Source organism: Thamnophis sirtalis, unplaced genomic scaffold (assembly GCF_051295495.1).
Source record: "Thamnophis sirtalis isolate CommonGarterSnake01/CBP01778 unplaced genomic scaffold, rThaSir2_p1.2 scaffold_2, whole genome shotgun sequence".
Taxonomy (NCBI): Eukaryota; Metazoa; Chordata; class Lepidosauria; order Squamata; family Natricidae; genus Thamnophis; species Thamnophis sirtalis.
This window is the reverse complement of record NW_028261382.1, coordinates 7595003-7610328: the sequence shown is the minus strand read 5'-3', so window position 1 is coordinate 7610328 and position 15326 is coordinate 7595003. Positions and strand designations below refer to the sequence as shown.

The window sequence follows — 15326 nt, the reverse complement described above, 5'->3', positions numbered from 1 at the left end:
TCTAGAATCTCAACATCTTTTTTATAGTGTGGTGACCAAAACTGGATGCAGTACTCTAGGTGTGGCCTTACTAGGGCTTTACAGAGGGGTATTAGTGCCTCACGTGATCTTGATTGTATAGCAAAATAACAAATGGCTTGTCTAGCAATAATCATTGAACTGTGTGGCCCTTACTCCACGCTGACTTGTTCTCAAATTAGGGACGTACTGCAATTCAGCCAGCGCCTGCTTCGTGGCATCCGACGGGAAGAGCTTGAGGCTGTATCAAGCTGTGGTCGATGCTCGGAAGCTTCTCGATGAACTCAGCGACCCCGGAGCTTCCGTAAGTTTCACGGGATGAGTTGATTGGGGATGACTTGACGTTGACCCTCTAGTCCTGGGATGGCGAACCTATGGCACGTCTACCACAGGGTGGCACACAGAGCCCTCTCTGTGGGCATGTGTGCTGTCACCAGCTGTTCTTCTGGCGCATGCTGGCCAACTGGTCTTCGGGTTTCCAGCACTCCGTACACATGTGCGCACGATCCAGTTTGAGCACTTGGTGGAATGCACACATGTCGCGGTTTGGGTACGGAAGTGAGTCGGGCCCAATTTTTTACAAACATTTTTTAGCCACGAGTGTTAAGTGAATCACCACAGTTGTGAAGTCAGGTCATGATCATTTGGCAAATCCTGCTTTCTCCCACTGACCGCTTGCCGGAAGCCAGCGGAGAAGGTCACAAATGGGGGGGGGGGGGGAAGGCATGTGGTCCCAGCATCCTGCAACCCTCATCAATAAATGCTGGTTGCCAAGCACCTAATTTGGATCGCATGGCTATGAGGCTGCTGCAACATCGTAAATGTGAGGATGGGTTTTAAGTCACCTTTCTCAATGTTGTAACTTCAAATGGTCGTTCATGTTGTGGCCAGCCAGCGGAGCTGGCAGCAGAGTCGGACAGTGAGGAGGTTGGGGAGGAACCTGGGCCAGTCCTGGATTCTGGGGAAGGCTCTGAGGAGGGTTCTGTGTCGGAGGCAGAGAGAGGGCCAGAGCCGTATGCCAGTCATCAGCTGCCTTCGGAGTCAGACATCAGTGAGGCAGATGAACAACTGGAGCCTGTTCCCCGTGTGCTCATGCACAGAGGTGCCAGATGAAGGGAACAGCTAAAGAACAGGGGTTGACTTGGGAGTAAGGCCAGGTGAATCTGTTCACCTGCCACCCCTTTTAAAGCCATCTAAATTGGCCAGAGGTGGACGATGAATGGTCCCTCCCAGAGGAAATAAGAGAGCGAAAGGGGAGTGGGCTTTTGCAGGAAACCATTAGGTAATTAGATTGGTTTCAGGAGTGTGAAGATCTGTCCGTGAATCTCAGAGACTCTGTGCCCAGCCTTTCCTTGCCCAGCACCTCATTTGGAAAATGTTAACATGGCAGCTTTCCAAAATAGATAAGGTCTGTAGTCCTAAATATTCCTTTGAAAGACGGTTTGCCAGGCCTTTGCTGAATGTGAATGAGAGGAATTCACATTTGTTTAATAAAAGGAGGTTTTGTCGGGACCAGGACTCTGCCTCGTGCTTTTTGGGGAAGCCTGGGTCAGAACAGTTCAATGGATGGTTTTAAGTCGAGGAGTATCTGTATTCTCCTCTGCTCTGTTTTATTTTACTCCAAATGTAGATTAAGACTTGAAGCTGTTTCTTTACCAATATTATTTGAAAGTATTTGACGGTGCTGGATTTTTCTCATCTCTCCTCCTTTAGAAACTGATTGGAGAAGTGTTTAACATTGTAAGCCAGCAGTCAACAGCTCGGCCTGGATGCATTATTGAGCTGGATGTCATAACCGACCAGGTAAATCACTTACCTATTATACTGGCGTTTAAGTTTTACTTCTTAAGATTCCAAAGGTGCCTGACAACCAGTATTAGAAGTAGTTAAATTGCAATAGCTCATGTACCGCTCCATAGTGTTTTTACAGTAGCAATAGCAATAGCAGTTAGACTTATATACCGCTTCATAGGGCTTTCAGCCCTCTCTAAGCGGTTTACAGAGTCAGCATATCGCCCCCAACAACAATCTGGGTCCTCATTTTACCCACCTCGGAAGGATGGAAGGCTGAGTCAACCCTGAGCCGGTGAGATTTGAACAGCCGAACTGCAGAACTGCAGTCAGCTGAAGTAGCCTGCAGTGCTGCATTTAACCACTGCGCCACCTTGGCTCTTGTACTTTCGGAGCGGTTTACAATGTCAGCCTATGAACCCCAGCAATCTGGCTCCTCATTTTACTGACCTTGGAAAGATGAAAGGCCGAATCAACTTTCAGCCGGTCAGGATCGAACTGCTGGCAGTGGGTAGAGTTTAGCCTGCAATACTGCATTCTAAACCACTGCGCCACCACATCCCCCACGAATCTGTTCACCTGCCACCCCTTTTAAAGCCATCTAAATTGGTCCCCATCCTTAAATCCAAGGGGAGCAACTTGGATGGTTCAACTACTCAAAGGGTAAAGAAATGTCTCCTTTTTTGTTCTCCCCGAATTGTCGCATATTAGTCGCAAGGGGTGCTTCAGGAAGAAACAAATTTATTTATTTCATTTAGTTAGTTAGCTTGTCAAACATGTAAAAGATGACAGGTATAACTATAAACGTAAGCATGGACACAATAAATGGGTACGAATAAATGGGGACAGTAGGACAGGGATGGTAGGCATGCTGGTGCACTTATGCACACCCCCTTATGGACCTCTTAGGAATGGGGTGAGGTCAACAGTAGACAGTCTTAGATTGAAATTATGGGGGTTTGGGGATGTAACAATGGAGTCAGGTAGAGCATTCCAGGCGTGGACCACTCTATTGCTGAAGTCATATTTTCTGCAAGCGAGTTTGGAGCAGTTTCCCTTGAGTTTGTATCTATCGTTTGCTTGTGTATTATTGTGGTTGAAGCTGAAATATTCAAAATAGTGGAATATCTTCTCTATAAAGATATTCTATCATTTGTTTCTTCTTTCTTCCTTGGGGAACTAAATTTTCTGAGCATGAAAGTGTTCAATGATAGACCCAAAGGTGCTTTTTCAAAAGGCAACTGAACTTGGTTTTTCCTTGAAGATGTTGCTCTCCTCATCTAAGAAGCTTCTTCAGTTTTGACCGAAGAAGCTTCTTGGATCAGAAATAAAGAAGCTTCTTGGATGGGAAGCGAAACGTTTTCAAGGAAAAACAAAGTCCAGTTGCCTTTTGAAAAAAAAAACACTTTTGGGACAAGAATCTCCATAAACCTGTTCAATGATAGACTTATTTGTGTAAAGCTTGCATGATAAAATGCCTAACGCTTTGAATAACACTGTAAACAAGTACTTGGAAAGTTGTGATTTGCTTGTGATTTTTCTTGACTCTTCTCCTAGTGTGGGTCCAACACACAATTACTTCATGTCTTTCAAGAGGACTTCATTTTGGGCTACAAGCCGCAGAAGGAAGAGGTGGAGCGGAAGGAAACGGAGATATTTTTCCAACCTTCTAAAGGTCTTGTGATGCTTTTTGTAAGCTAATTGTATCTGTAAACCTGGCTTTCCGGAACGATGGGGTTTATACGTAATGCTAAACTGAGCAGAGTGGTGACCTAGAGGTGGCACTCTCTCCTCACAGTCAGGAGGCTGTGTGTTCAATCCTAGGTAGCGGCAGATAGTTCTCTCTCTGAGAAAATACACAAAGAGAAAAAAATCTGCTGTGAGCTCCATGTAGGCATCAGGAAGGGCATCCAACCAGTAAATGCTCGGTTCCATTCAGTCACAAATTCCACCCCGATGCAAGGGATCACAGGGTCGTTAAAAGGCAAAAAATACATCATGGTAAACTATAATCTGTGGCTTGATATGAGGTGTGAAGACTGCCATTCTGATGGAAGCATTATGTGAGATTTAAGGATGGCGGATTAAAACAACGGTGATTAAAAATTACCAACCCCTGAACCTTTGTGATGGAGGAAAGAAGAATGAGAATTTAGGATTTGGTTATGGATCAAAGTCACTCAGTCATAAAATACATGACATGGTTGGTTGGGTAGGGCTGTAATCTCATCTTAATGTCTACTCTAGAGAGTAGAGGTACGTGCAGAATGGGAAATGTTCTCTTTCATATACATAACAAATGCAGTGCAAGCAGGATTTGGCTAGGCTACTTTTAGGGGGAGAATTACCATCTGGCCAAGGCATAATCCAGAAAATCCTAGTTATTCCAGTTTCAACCAAGCCAATTTCAGACAAGTCTAGCAGAATAATCAGCCAAGTCCCTGTCTTCTTTATCACCACTGCAGGCTCAACCAGAGAATGTCACTACTATGATGCTCTTGTGAGATAGAGAGATGGATGGATGAATGGATGGATGGATGAGAGAGAGAGAGAGCGAGAGAGAAAGAGATGGATTTTGGATGGATGTTATCTATTCACTACTATGATGCTCTTGTGAGATAGAGGGATGGATGGATGGATGGATGGATGGATGGATGGATGGATGGATGGATATGAGAGAGAGAGAGAAAGAAAGAGATGGATGGATTTTGGATGGATGTTATCTATTCACTACTATGATGCTCTTGTGAGATAGAGAGATGAATGGATGGATGATAGATAGATAGATAGATAGATAGATAGATAGATAGATAGATAGATAGATAGATAGATAGATAGATAGATAGGAGAAAGAGAGAGATGGATGAATTTTGGATGGATGTTATCTATTCACTACTATGATGCTCTTGTGAGATAGAGAGATGAATGGATGGATGGATGATAGATAGATAGATAGATAGATAGATAGATAGATAGATAGATAGATAGATAGATAGATAGGAGAAAGAGAGAGATGGATGAATTTTGGATGGATGTTATCTATTCACTACTATGAAGCTCTTGTGAGAGAGAGATGGATGATAGATAGATAGATAGATAGATAGATAGATAGATAGATAGATAGATAGATAGATAGATAGGAGAAAGAGAGAGATGGATGGATTTTGGATGGATGTTATCTATTCACTACAATGATGCTCTTGTGAGATAGAGGGACGGATGGATGGATATATGAGAGAGAGAGAGAAAGAAAGACAAGAAAGAAAGAAAGAAAGAAAGAAAGAAAGAAAGAAAGAAAGAAAGAAAGAAAGAAAGAAAGAGATGGATTTTGGATGGATGTTATCTATTCACTACTATGATCCTCTTGTGAGATAGAGAGATGGACAGATGGATGATTGATAGGTAGGTAGGTAGGTAGGTAGGTAGGTAGGTAGATAAGAGAGAGAGAGATGGATGGATTTGGGATGGATGTTATCTATTCTTCTAAAATGGCACAACATTTGTTTTTTATTGCAATATCAAGTACGCAATACATTTAATTTCTCAACAGGCTACCGGCCCCCACCCTTCTCCGAAAAGTTCTATCTAATTGTAATTGAGAAGAACACCAATGGCTGCTCAATTCTTCACATGTGGCACTTGCACCTTAAGTCTGTCCAAGCATGTTTAGGTGAGTGAAGCTGTTGCGGATTAATACAATTGAATTCGTGGTCTTTGTAACGGTAGGTGCCGTCATTTGTTTAACCACTTTTATACTGTTTCCCGATCTGTCTTCGTTCCACTAAAGCGGCTTGTCGATTATGCTTCTTGAAAGGATCATCTGCTGAGGTTCATTCGTTGGGGCAGCAGCTAACTGTTCCTGGGCAGCCGATGGCCGATTCTTCACCGGAAACCACAGCTGGCACAATGCCGATGCTGCGTTCTTCGTCGGTGGCTAATCTTCAGACGGCTAGCAAACTTATACTGAGTTCCAGCCTAGTTTACAGTTACCCCTTGGATCTGCCACCTGGGGTGGAGGTTGTACGAGCTACGCCTTCTGCAGGTAAAATAGGAGGACGGACAAACTAGTGAGTGATACCCTTGGTGGATGGGCGCTTGAGATTACCAGCAAATTATGCAAAGAGATTATGCAAAGAGTTTATTGTAAGACTAGCTGATAAACTGCCCGGGTATTTATTTAATCCAACCCACCTTCCATGAACATTGCCACAATTTCTAATGTTGGATTTTTTTTCCCCTACCAGAGGGAGCCCCCTTGTGGAGTACTGTGAAGCCGTTACCATGGCAACTCCACAGCGCTGTACAGTAGAATTCATTTTAAGGCAGTACGGTAGAAGCCATTTTAAGGCACAATAGGCTGTATCTTAACAGAACACACACCCTGAGGGGTGTTAACGGTGTCTTACCCCCACAGTATTTGTTTCCAGAGAGTAAGTCATCTGTGTACCAGTTGAAATTGCTTGAGGCGTTCCAGAGTTATAATGGAACATACACACACAGATACACACAGCCATTTATATATAGATAGATAGATAGATAGATAGATAGATAGATAGATAGATAGATAGATAGATAGATAGATAGATAGATATAGATATAGATATAGAGAGATAGATAGATAGATAGATAGATAGATAGATAGATAGATAGATAGATAGATAGGAGATAGAGAGATAGAGATAGATAGAGATAGAGAGAGAGAGAGAGAGAGAGAGAGAGAGAGAGAGAGAGAGAGAGAGATGGTGGTATATAAATGTTTTAAATAAACATATTTAGCCACTTACATATAAAATAACTATATAAAGTTATACCAAAGTTACCATTTGGGCCCGCAGAAATGAGCAAAAAATGGGCCAATTTTTGCTAAAACGGACCCATTTTTGTCCCCCCCAAAAAAGAAGGCATGCATAGCCTTTAGGAGGCTTATAGAGTGCTCCTGGGGGCTGGGACATGCCCATTTTTCCTTCATTTTTGCCCTCTCCAGCCCCCAGGAACACTCTGGGAGCCTCTTGAAGGCTATACACAGCCATTTTTGCAAAGAGGGCGGGGTTTGGGGAGGCAAAAATGCTGTACTCAGTGTATAAGACGCAGCCAGATTTTCACATTCTTTTCAAAGGAAAAAAGTGTGTCTTATACTCCGAAAAATACGGTACCTAGTTTAAATGCTACCCACATGGGTCAGCCTGGCGGTTCACGCCTGACAATCAATTTGCTTTGAAGTTTACGTTCATGAAACTGTTATTTCCAATCCTAATAATTATCTGATTTAAACTCAGGGCATCTGAGTTCCTCCTCCATCTATCCTGTCTGTCTGGCCCCGTATTTGTTGGTGACGTCCTGTTCGGACAATAAAGTCCGATTCTGGAGATGTTCCCTGGAAACTACAGAAAACGGCCAAGGGGGAACCAAAGAAACCTATTCCTGGAAGAAATGGCCTTTGATGAACGATGAGCAAGAAGACGCCACCAGCACCGTTTGCATCGTGGGGAGACCAGTCGCCGTTAGCTGCTCTTACACTGGCCGCTTGGCGGTGGCCTATAAGCAACCCATTCAGCCGAGCGGCGTCGCTTCCAAAGAATTCTCTATGCACGTGTGTATCTTTGAGTGTGAGTCTACCGGTGGATCGGAATGGGTTGTGGAACAGACCATCCATCTGGATGACCTCCTTAAAGTCGGGAGTGTCCTGGATCCCAGGGTCAGCGTAGACAGCAACTTGTTTGTCTACAGTAAATCCGAAATCTTTTTGAATAAGGACCGATCCCTTATCCCGAACATCAAGCACCTGGTCCACTTAGACTGGGTTTCCAAGGAAGATGGTTCCCATATCCTTACGGTCGGGGTCGGCGCAAATATATTCATGTACGGACGCATCTCGGGAGTTGTGACGGAACAAACCAGCAGCAAAGATGGCGTGGCGGTCATTACTTTACCGCTCGGCGGGAGCATCAAGCAAGGCATCAAGTCCAGATGGATACTTCTGAGATCCATTGATTTGGTGTCTTCGGTGGATGGCACCCCTTCCCTTCCCGTTTCCCTTTCTTGGGTGCGAGATGGTATCCTGGTGGTGGGAATGGACTGTGAAATGCACGTCTATGCCCAGTGGAAGCATGTCCTAAAATCTGGGAATGCAGAAAGCAACGGTTTCCCCCTTGATGACTCCCCCGTGACAGACCCGTTGAAGGCTAGCTCGCTCGCCAAAAAAGCCAGCATCATTGACGGAGCGGGCGTGATGGATGACGTCTTCGGTACCCCCACCGTCATTCAAGACGGTGGGCTGTTCGAAGCCGCTTTCGTCCTTTCGCCAACTCTGCCCCAGTATCATCCCACCCAGCTTCTGGAGCTGATGGACTTGGGGAAAGTCCGCAGAGCGAAAGCTATCCTCTCCCACCTCGTCAAATGCATCGCAGGCGAAGTCGCTATCGTGAAAGACCTGGAAGCGGCCGACGGGGGCTCCAAGCGCCATCTCTCCCGCACGATCAGCGTGAGTGGCAGCACGGCAAAGGATGCCGTCACCACCGGGAAGGAAGGCACGCGGGATTACACCGAGATTGATTCTATCCCGCCGCTACCGTTGTATGCCTTGCTGTCAGCCGACCAAGACTCCACCTACAAAACGGAGGAAGCCCCTAAACAAATCAAAGACCTGAGAGATCGTAGGAAGAGGAAGGCTGAGGATCAATACTCCGATCTTTTCCAAGTCCAGCAGGTCACCACCGATGACTTCATCGATTTCGAGCCAGAGAGAAGAGAACATAAATCCAAAGTGATTAACCTCTCCCAGTACGGACCAACGTACTTTGGCCAAGAGCACGCCAGTGTCCTGTCAAGCCACTTAATGCACTCAAGTTTGCCCGGACTGACTCGGCTGGAACAAATGTTCTTGGTAGCCCTAGCGGACACTGTGGCCACCACGAGTACTGAGCTGGATGAAAACCGAGACAAGCACTACTCAGGTAATAGCAATAGCACTTAGACTTTGTTACAGTTTCACAGCTCTCTTTAAGTGGTTTACAACATATTGCCCCCCAACAATCTTGGTCCTCATTTTACCGACCTTGGAAGGATGGAAGGCTGAGTCAAACCTAAGCTGGTCAGGATCGAACTGCCAAACTCTCGGCAGTCAGCAGAGGTAGCCTGCAATACTGTATTCTAATCCCTGTTCCACCATGCCCCTTCCTTCCTTCCTTCCTTCCTTCCTTCCTTCCCACTTAGCAATAACACTTAGACATATACCACTTCACAATGCTTTAGAGCCTTCCTTCCTTCCTTCCTTCCTTCCTTCCTTCCTTCCTTCCTTCCCTCCCTCCTTCCTTCCTTCCCACTTAGCAATAACACTTAGACTTATATACCACTTCACAATGCTTTAGAGCCTTCCTTCCTTTCTTTCTTCCTTCCTTCCTTCCCACTTAGCAATAACACTTAGACATATACCACTTCACAATGCTTTAGAGCCTTCCTTCCTTCCTTCCTTCCTTCCTTCCTTCCTTCCTTCCCTCCCTCCTTCCTTCCTTCCCACTTAGCAATAACACTTAGACTTATATACCACTTCACAATGCTTTAGAGCCTTCCTTCCTTTCTTTCTTCCTTCCTTCCTTCCCACTTAGCAATAACACTTAGACTTATATACCACTTCACAATGCTTTACAGCCCTCTCTAAGCGGTTTACAGAGTCAGCCTCTTATCCCCAACAATCTGGGTCCTCATTTTACTCACCTCGGAAGGATGGAAGGCTGAATCAACCTTGAGCTGGACAGGATTGAATTCCAGGCTGTGGGCAGAATTTACCTGCAATACTGCATTCTAAGCACTGTGCCATTACGATCCTTCCTTCCTTCCTTCCTTCCTTCCTTCCTTCCTTCCTTCCTTCCTTCCTTCCTTCCTTCCTTCCTTCCCACTTAGCAATAGCACTTAGACTTATAAACCGCTTTATAATGCTTTATGAAGTAAAGGCTCAGTGGCTCAGTGGCTAAGACACTAAGTGGCTCAGTAGCTAAGACACTAAGCTTGTCAATCAGAAAAGTCGGCAGTTTGGCGGTTCGAATCCCTAGTGCCACGTAACAGAGTGAGCTCCCATTACTTGTCCCAGCCTCTGCCAACCTAGCAGTTCGAAAGCATGCAAAAATGCAAGTAGAAAAATAGGAACCACCTTTGGTGGGAAGTAACAGTGTTACTTCGGTGTTACTTCAGCCTTTGGCGTTTTCTCATGCCGGCCACATGACCACAGAGACGTCTTTGGACAGGCGCTTCGGCTTTAAAATGGAGATGAGCACCGCCCCCTAGAGCTGGAAACGAGTAGCACATACGGGAACCTTTACCTTTAATGCTGTATAGCCCTCTCTAAGTGGTTTACAGAGTCAGCCTCTTGTCCCCAAACAATCTGGGTCCTCGTTTTACCCACCTCGGAAGGATGGAAGGCTGAATCAACCTTGAGCCAGTGAGAATCAAGCTCATGGCAGTAGGCAGAGTGTGCCTGCAATACTGCATTCTAACTGGAAGGAAGGAAGGAAGGAAGGAAGGAAGGAAGGAAGGAAGGAAGGAAGGAAGGAAGGAATAGCACTTAGACTTATATACCGCTTCACAGTGCTTTACAGCCCTCTCTAAGCGGTTTACAGAGTCAGCCTCTTGCCCCCAAACAATCTGGGTCCTCATTTTACCCACCTGGGAAGGATGGAAGGCTGAATCAACCTTGAGCCAGTGAGAATCAAGCTCATGGCAGTAGGCAGAGTGTGCCTGCAATACTGCATTCTAACTGGAAGGAAGGAAGGAAGGAAGGAAGGAAGGAAGGAAGGAAGGAAGGAAGGAAGGAAGGAAGGAAGGAAGGAAGGAAGGAAGGAAGGAATAGCACTTAGACTTATATACCGCTTCACAGTTATTTACAGCCCTATCTAAGCGGTTTACAGAGTCAGCCTCTTGCCCCCAAACAATCTGGGTCCTCATTTTACCCACCTGGGAAGGATGGAAGGCTGAGTCAACCTTGAGCCTGTTAAATAAGTGGTCCAATCTTTTAGATGATCCTTTCACAAAGTGTACAGAATTCTGATTGCATTGTAGTAAAATGCTTGGTTTGCTTTTCCAGGCAGAGATACTTTAGATGAATGTGGTCTGCGGTATTTGCTAGCCATGCGCTTACACACCTGTCTTCTAACATCCCTTCCACCTTTATATCGCATGCAGTTACTTCATCAAGGTAATATTTTTTTGAACGTAATAAAAGCTAATCAGTGAGAAAAAAACATGACTGTGTTACTTCTGTATGCTTAAAAAAGAAAATTGTATTTTAAAAAAATGGAAAACGATATTTTTTTTGGGGCCGTTGTGCAGGGGTTTCGACGTGCCACTTCGCTTGGGCGTTTCACTCGGAGGCAGAGGAGGAACTGATCAATATGATTCCTGCCATTCAAAGGGGAGACCCCCAGTGGTCTGAGCTGAGAGTCATGGGGATAGGCTGGTGGGTCAGGAATATCAACACGCTTCGACGGTGCATGGAAAAGGTAAGCAGAGGTACTACATAGAGCCAACTTGGTCTAGTGGTTAAGGCACCAGGCTAGAAACCAGGAGACTGGGAATTCCAGTGCCGCTTTAGGCATGAAAGCCAGCTGGGTGGCTTTGGGCCAATTACTAAGAGACTGAGAGGTCTAGTCCCTCCTTAGCCATGAAAGACAGCTGAGTGACTTTGGAATAATCACCAGGAGACTGAGAGTTCTAGCCCTGCCTTAAGCATAAAAGTTGGCTGGGTGATTTTGGCCTAATCACCAGGAGATTGGGAGTTCTAGTCCCTCCTTAGCCATGAAAGACAGCTGAGTGACTTTGGAATAATCACCAGGAGACTGAGAGTTCTAGCCCTGCCTTAAGCATAAAAGTTGGCTGGGTGATTTTGGCCTAATCACCAGGAGATTGGGAGTTCTAGTCCCTCCTTAGCCATGAAAGACAGCTGAGTGGGCCAATCACCAGGAGTCTGGGATTTCTAGTCCCTTCTTGGTCGTGAAAGACAGCTGTGTGACTTTGGGCCAATGACCAGGAGACTGGGAGTTCTAGTTCTTCCTTAGCCATGAAAGACAGCTGAGTGACTTTGGGCCAATCACCAGGAGACTGGGATTTCTAGTCCCTCCTTGGCCATGAAAGACAGCTGAGTGACTTTGGGCCAATGACCAGGAGACTGGGAGTTCTAGTCCTGCCTTAGGCATGAAAGACAGCTGAATGATTTAAGGCCAATCACCAGCAGTCTGGGATTTCTAGTCCTGCCTTAGTCATGGAAGCCAACTGAGTGACTTGGGGCCAATCACCAGGAGTCTGGGAACTCTAGTCCTCCTTAGGGGCATGAAAGCCAGCTGGGTGCCTACAATAACAACCTTGCTGGAAATATCAACTGTATGTATGTATGTATGTATGTATGTATGTATGTATGTTGCACGGTTTTCCCGGAGGAGAGGGAATCAGAGTATTTTTTCAAATATCCATATGTTGTACAGGGGTCTCCTACCCTGAGTGACACTGCGTGTCGATGATGTTGTAGAAAAGAAGGGACACACAAGCAAGCTCTTCAGAGAAGGAATAGTTTATTTGCGCAGGTTCATAGCAAAGAATAAATGGCCTGAACACTGAGTGAAATTCAGGAACTTCCTTATATAGTTTATCGCTTTCAGCTAAAGCCATCTGTTAGTTTTGGAAACACCCCTCAAGATTTGCCCTTGAGTTACAGCAATATTATGTCTGCGGGATGTCATAATACATAGGTCAGCCAACGGACATACATAGCTCGTATTTTGAGGAACTAACAATATGTGTCTACCAAACAGATTAACAGCCAAGCCAGCAAATGGGCTAAAATAGATGCTTCGCTTCCGCATATTTCATGTGCAGACTTCCTTCTAACCCGTGTCTAACCGCACTATGTTCCAAAAGCAAACCTTGCAATTTCTATATGAACAGTTAAAGCTTAATATCATGAAACTCTAGTTTTGGTTCAGGCTTGAGGCCTACTTTGGTTCAGCCTGCCACCTTAATGACACGTTGCCCCCTTCTGTTCAATGCGCCACAGGTTGCAAAAGCCGCCTTCCAGAGGAACAACGATGCACTAGACGCTGCTCTTTTTTACCTTGCAATGAAGAAGAAGGCCGTGGTCTGGGGATTATTTCGGTAAGTAAGTAAGGCGAGGAAATTGGTCCAGGGTGTCAGGCATGGTTTACAGGAGGCTTCTGCAAAACAACAGGAACGTGGGCTTCTGGATGCTAACCGCAGTGTAACCTGGGTATCAGTGGTGGGTTTCAAAAAAATGTTGAACCTACTCTGTGGGTGTGGCCTCCTTTGTGGGGGTGGCTTGCCGGCCATGTGACCTGGTGGGAGTGGCTTGCCGGCCATGTGTTCTCTCTCTCTCTCTCTCTCTCTCTCTCTCTCTCTCTCTCTCTCTCTCTCTCTCTCTCTCTCTCTCTTTCCTTCCTTTTGTCTCTCTGTCCCTTTTTCCTTTTTTTCTTTCATCTCTCACTTTTTCTATTTTTCTTTATTTATTTCTTCCTTTCTTTCTCTTTCTCTCTCTGTGTGAGTCTGTGTTTGTGTGTGTGTGAGTGGTGGGTTTCAAAAAATTTTGGAACCTCTCCTGTAGGTGTGGCCTGCTTTCCGGGTCCATTAAGTCCTGGCTATTCCGGCAGGCTGGGGGCTGTTAAAGCACCCAGCCCCGTCTTAATTGTGACTGTTGTGGATTTTAAAATTGTTTGTGTATTGTCTTATTTATTCCCTCCCCTGTTTATTGTGAGCCGCCCGGAGTCCTTCGGGAGTGGGCGGCATACAAAACCAATAAACCTAACCTAACCTAACCACTGGTGGAACCTCTTCTAACCGGTTCGGTAGATTTGACGAACCGGTTCTACCGAACTGGTGCGAACTGGTAGGAACCCACCTCTGCTGGGTATATTTACTTAGATGTAAATCCTGCCCAGTCAGAGATATACCCTACTGTGGTGGCTCAAAATGCAGCTTGGTGATATTTCCCTGCAGTTCCCAGCACGATGAGAAGATGACCCAGTTCTTCAGCCACAATTTCAGTGAGGACAAATGGCGCAAAGCTGCGCTGAAAAATGCCTTCGCCCTCCTGGGGAAACAGCGGTTTGAGCAATCAGCAGCTTTCTTCTTATTGGCGGGGTCGTTAAAGGATGCCATCGAGGTATGGGTTCAAAAAGCACCGTGTGAGCTCGGAGGGAAGGCGGGACGGATGGGTGGGTGGCCAAACAGGTGGATACGTGGAGGGTTGTGTAGATGGAAGGATGGATAGGTGGCTGTGTTGATGGACCAACGGAAAGATGGATGGATTGGTGAGTGATTGTGTGGATGAATAGATGGACGGATCCATGAATAGGTGCATCGATGGATAGATGGATGATTTTGTCAATGGGCGAATGAATGGATGGATGGATGGATGGATGGATGGATGGATGGATGGATGGATGGATGGATGGATGGATAAGTGTGTTGATGGATGGACAGATAGATAGTGCTTGGCTGAATGGATGGACAGACAGACTGATAAATGTGTGCACGGATGGACAGATGAACTGGTGGGTGATTGTGTAGATGCATGGATAGGTGTGTTGATGGACAAATGGTTATTTTGTCAATGGACTGATGGTGGTGGTTGGATGAGTGAACAAATGGTGAGTCTGTTGGACAAACGGATGTGTAGGTGTGTGGATGAATGGATGGACAGACAAACAGATGTGTGGGTATGTGGGTAAAAGAATGACATAGATGGCTGTGTCAGTGGACTGATGGATAGGTAGATGTATTAATGGATGGATGGACAGGTGAGTGGGTTGTATGGATGGACGGACGGACAGGTGTGTTGGTGTGTGGACGAACTGATAGAAGAATTGGAGAGTGTCTTAGTGGACCATTAAATGGAAAGTTTCTTTCGTTTATCTCTGCCCTTAGTTTAATATTGGCTTCTGTGTTGTAATTTTGCTTTTGGATAAATAAATTACATGGTATTTAGAGGCCGCCCGGAGTCCTTCGGGATTGGGCGGCCTTTAAATTCATTAAATCAAATCAAATCAAATCAAGACCCTCTTTGGGCTTCCCTTCCCACCCACAGGTATGTCTTGAGAAGATGGAAGACATCCAGCTGGCTTTAATCATTGCTCGTTTGTATGAATCTGAGTTCGAAATCTCCTCCACCTACACAGCCATCCTTTACGAGAGGATTTTGGGCTGTAAGAAAGATGGAACCGGGTTCTGTTGCACAAATTTGCACCCAGATCCTTTCCTGAGAAGTCTGGCCTACTGGGTTATGAAGGAGTACACAAGAGCCCTTGATACCTTACTGGAACAAACCCCCAAAGAAGAGGATGAAAATCCAGGTGAAGAAATGTCAGATTATTTTGGAGAAGCTCGGTCTTGAATGGGGAAGGTAGACAGATAGATTCTGCGGCATCTTTGGTGGCCTCTGAGCTTGGTTGTTTTCTTGTCCAACTAAGTAACATCATCAGGGCGACCAAGCTTAGATGGAGAGCAACAAGGACACCACAGTT

At 45.5% G+C, this 15326-nt stretch overlaps 1 protein-coding gene across 3 annotated transcripts in view; it reads left to right on the top strand.

Moving 5' to 3' along the window:
• The window catches only part of DMXL2 (Dmx like 2), an 86123-nt gene that overhangs the window by 33732 nt on the left and 37065 nt on the right, over nucleotides 1–15326 (top strand). For all 3 annotated transcript variants that reach the window (XM_087704188.1, XM_087704189.1, XM_087704190.1), the window contains exons 13-23: nucleotides 201–322; nucleotides 1732–1821; nucleotides 3367–3484; nucleotides 5360–5479; nucleotides 5624–5851; nucleotides 7086–8762; nucleotides 10886–10996; nucleotides 11131–11300; nucleotides 12848–12945; nucleotides 13801–13966; nucleotides 14891–15155. In XM_087704188.1, coding sequence (XP_087560314.1) covers nucleotides 201–322; nucleotides 1732–1821; nucleotides 3367–3484; nucleotides 5360–5479; nucleotides 5624–5851; nucleotides 7086–8762; nucleotides 10886–10996; nucleotides 11131–11300; nucleotides 12848–12945; nucleotides 13801–13966; nucleotides 14891–15155 — 3165 coding nt within the window. The remainder of the gene's footprint in view (nucleotides 1–200; nucleotides 323–1731; nucleotides 1822–3366; nucleotides 3485–5359; nucleotides 5480–5623; nucleotides 5852–7085; nucleotides 8763–10885; nucleotides 10997–11130; nucleotides 11301–12847; nucleotides 12946–13800; nucleotides 13967–14890; nucleotides 15156–15326) is intronic.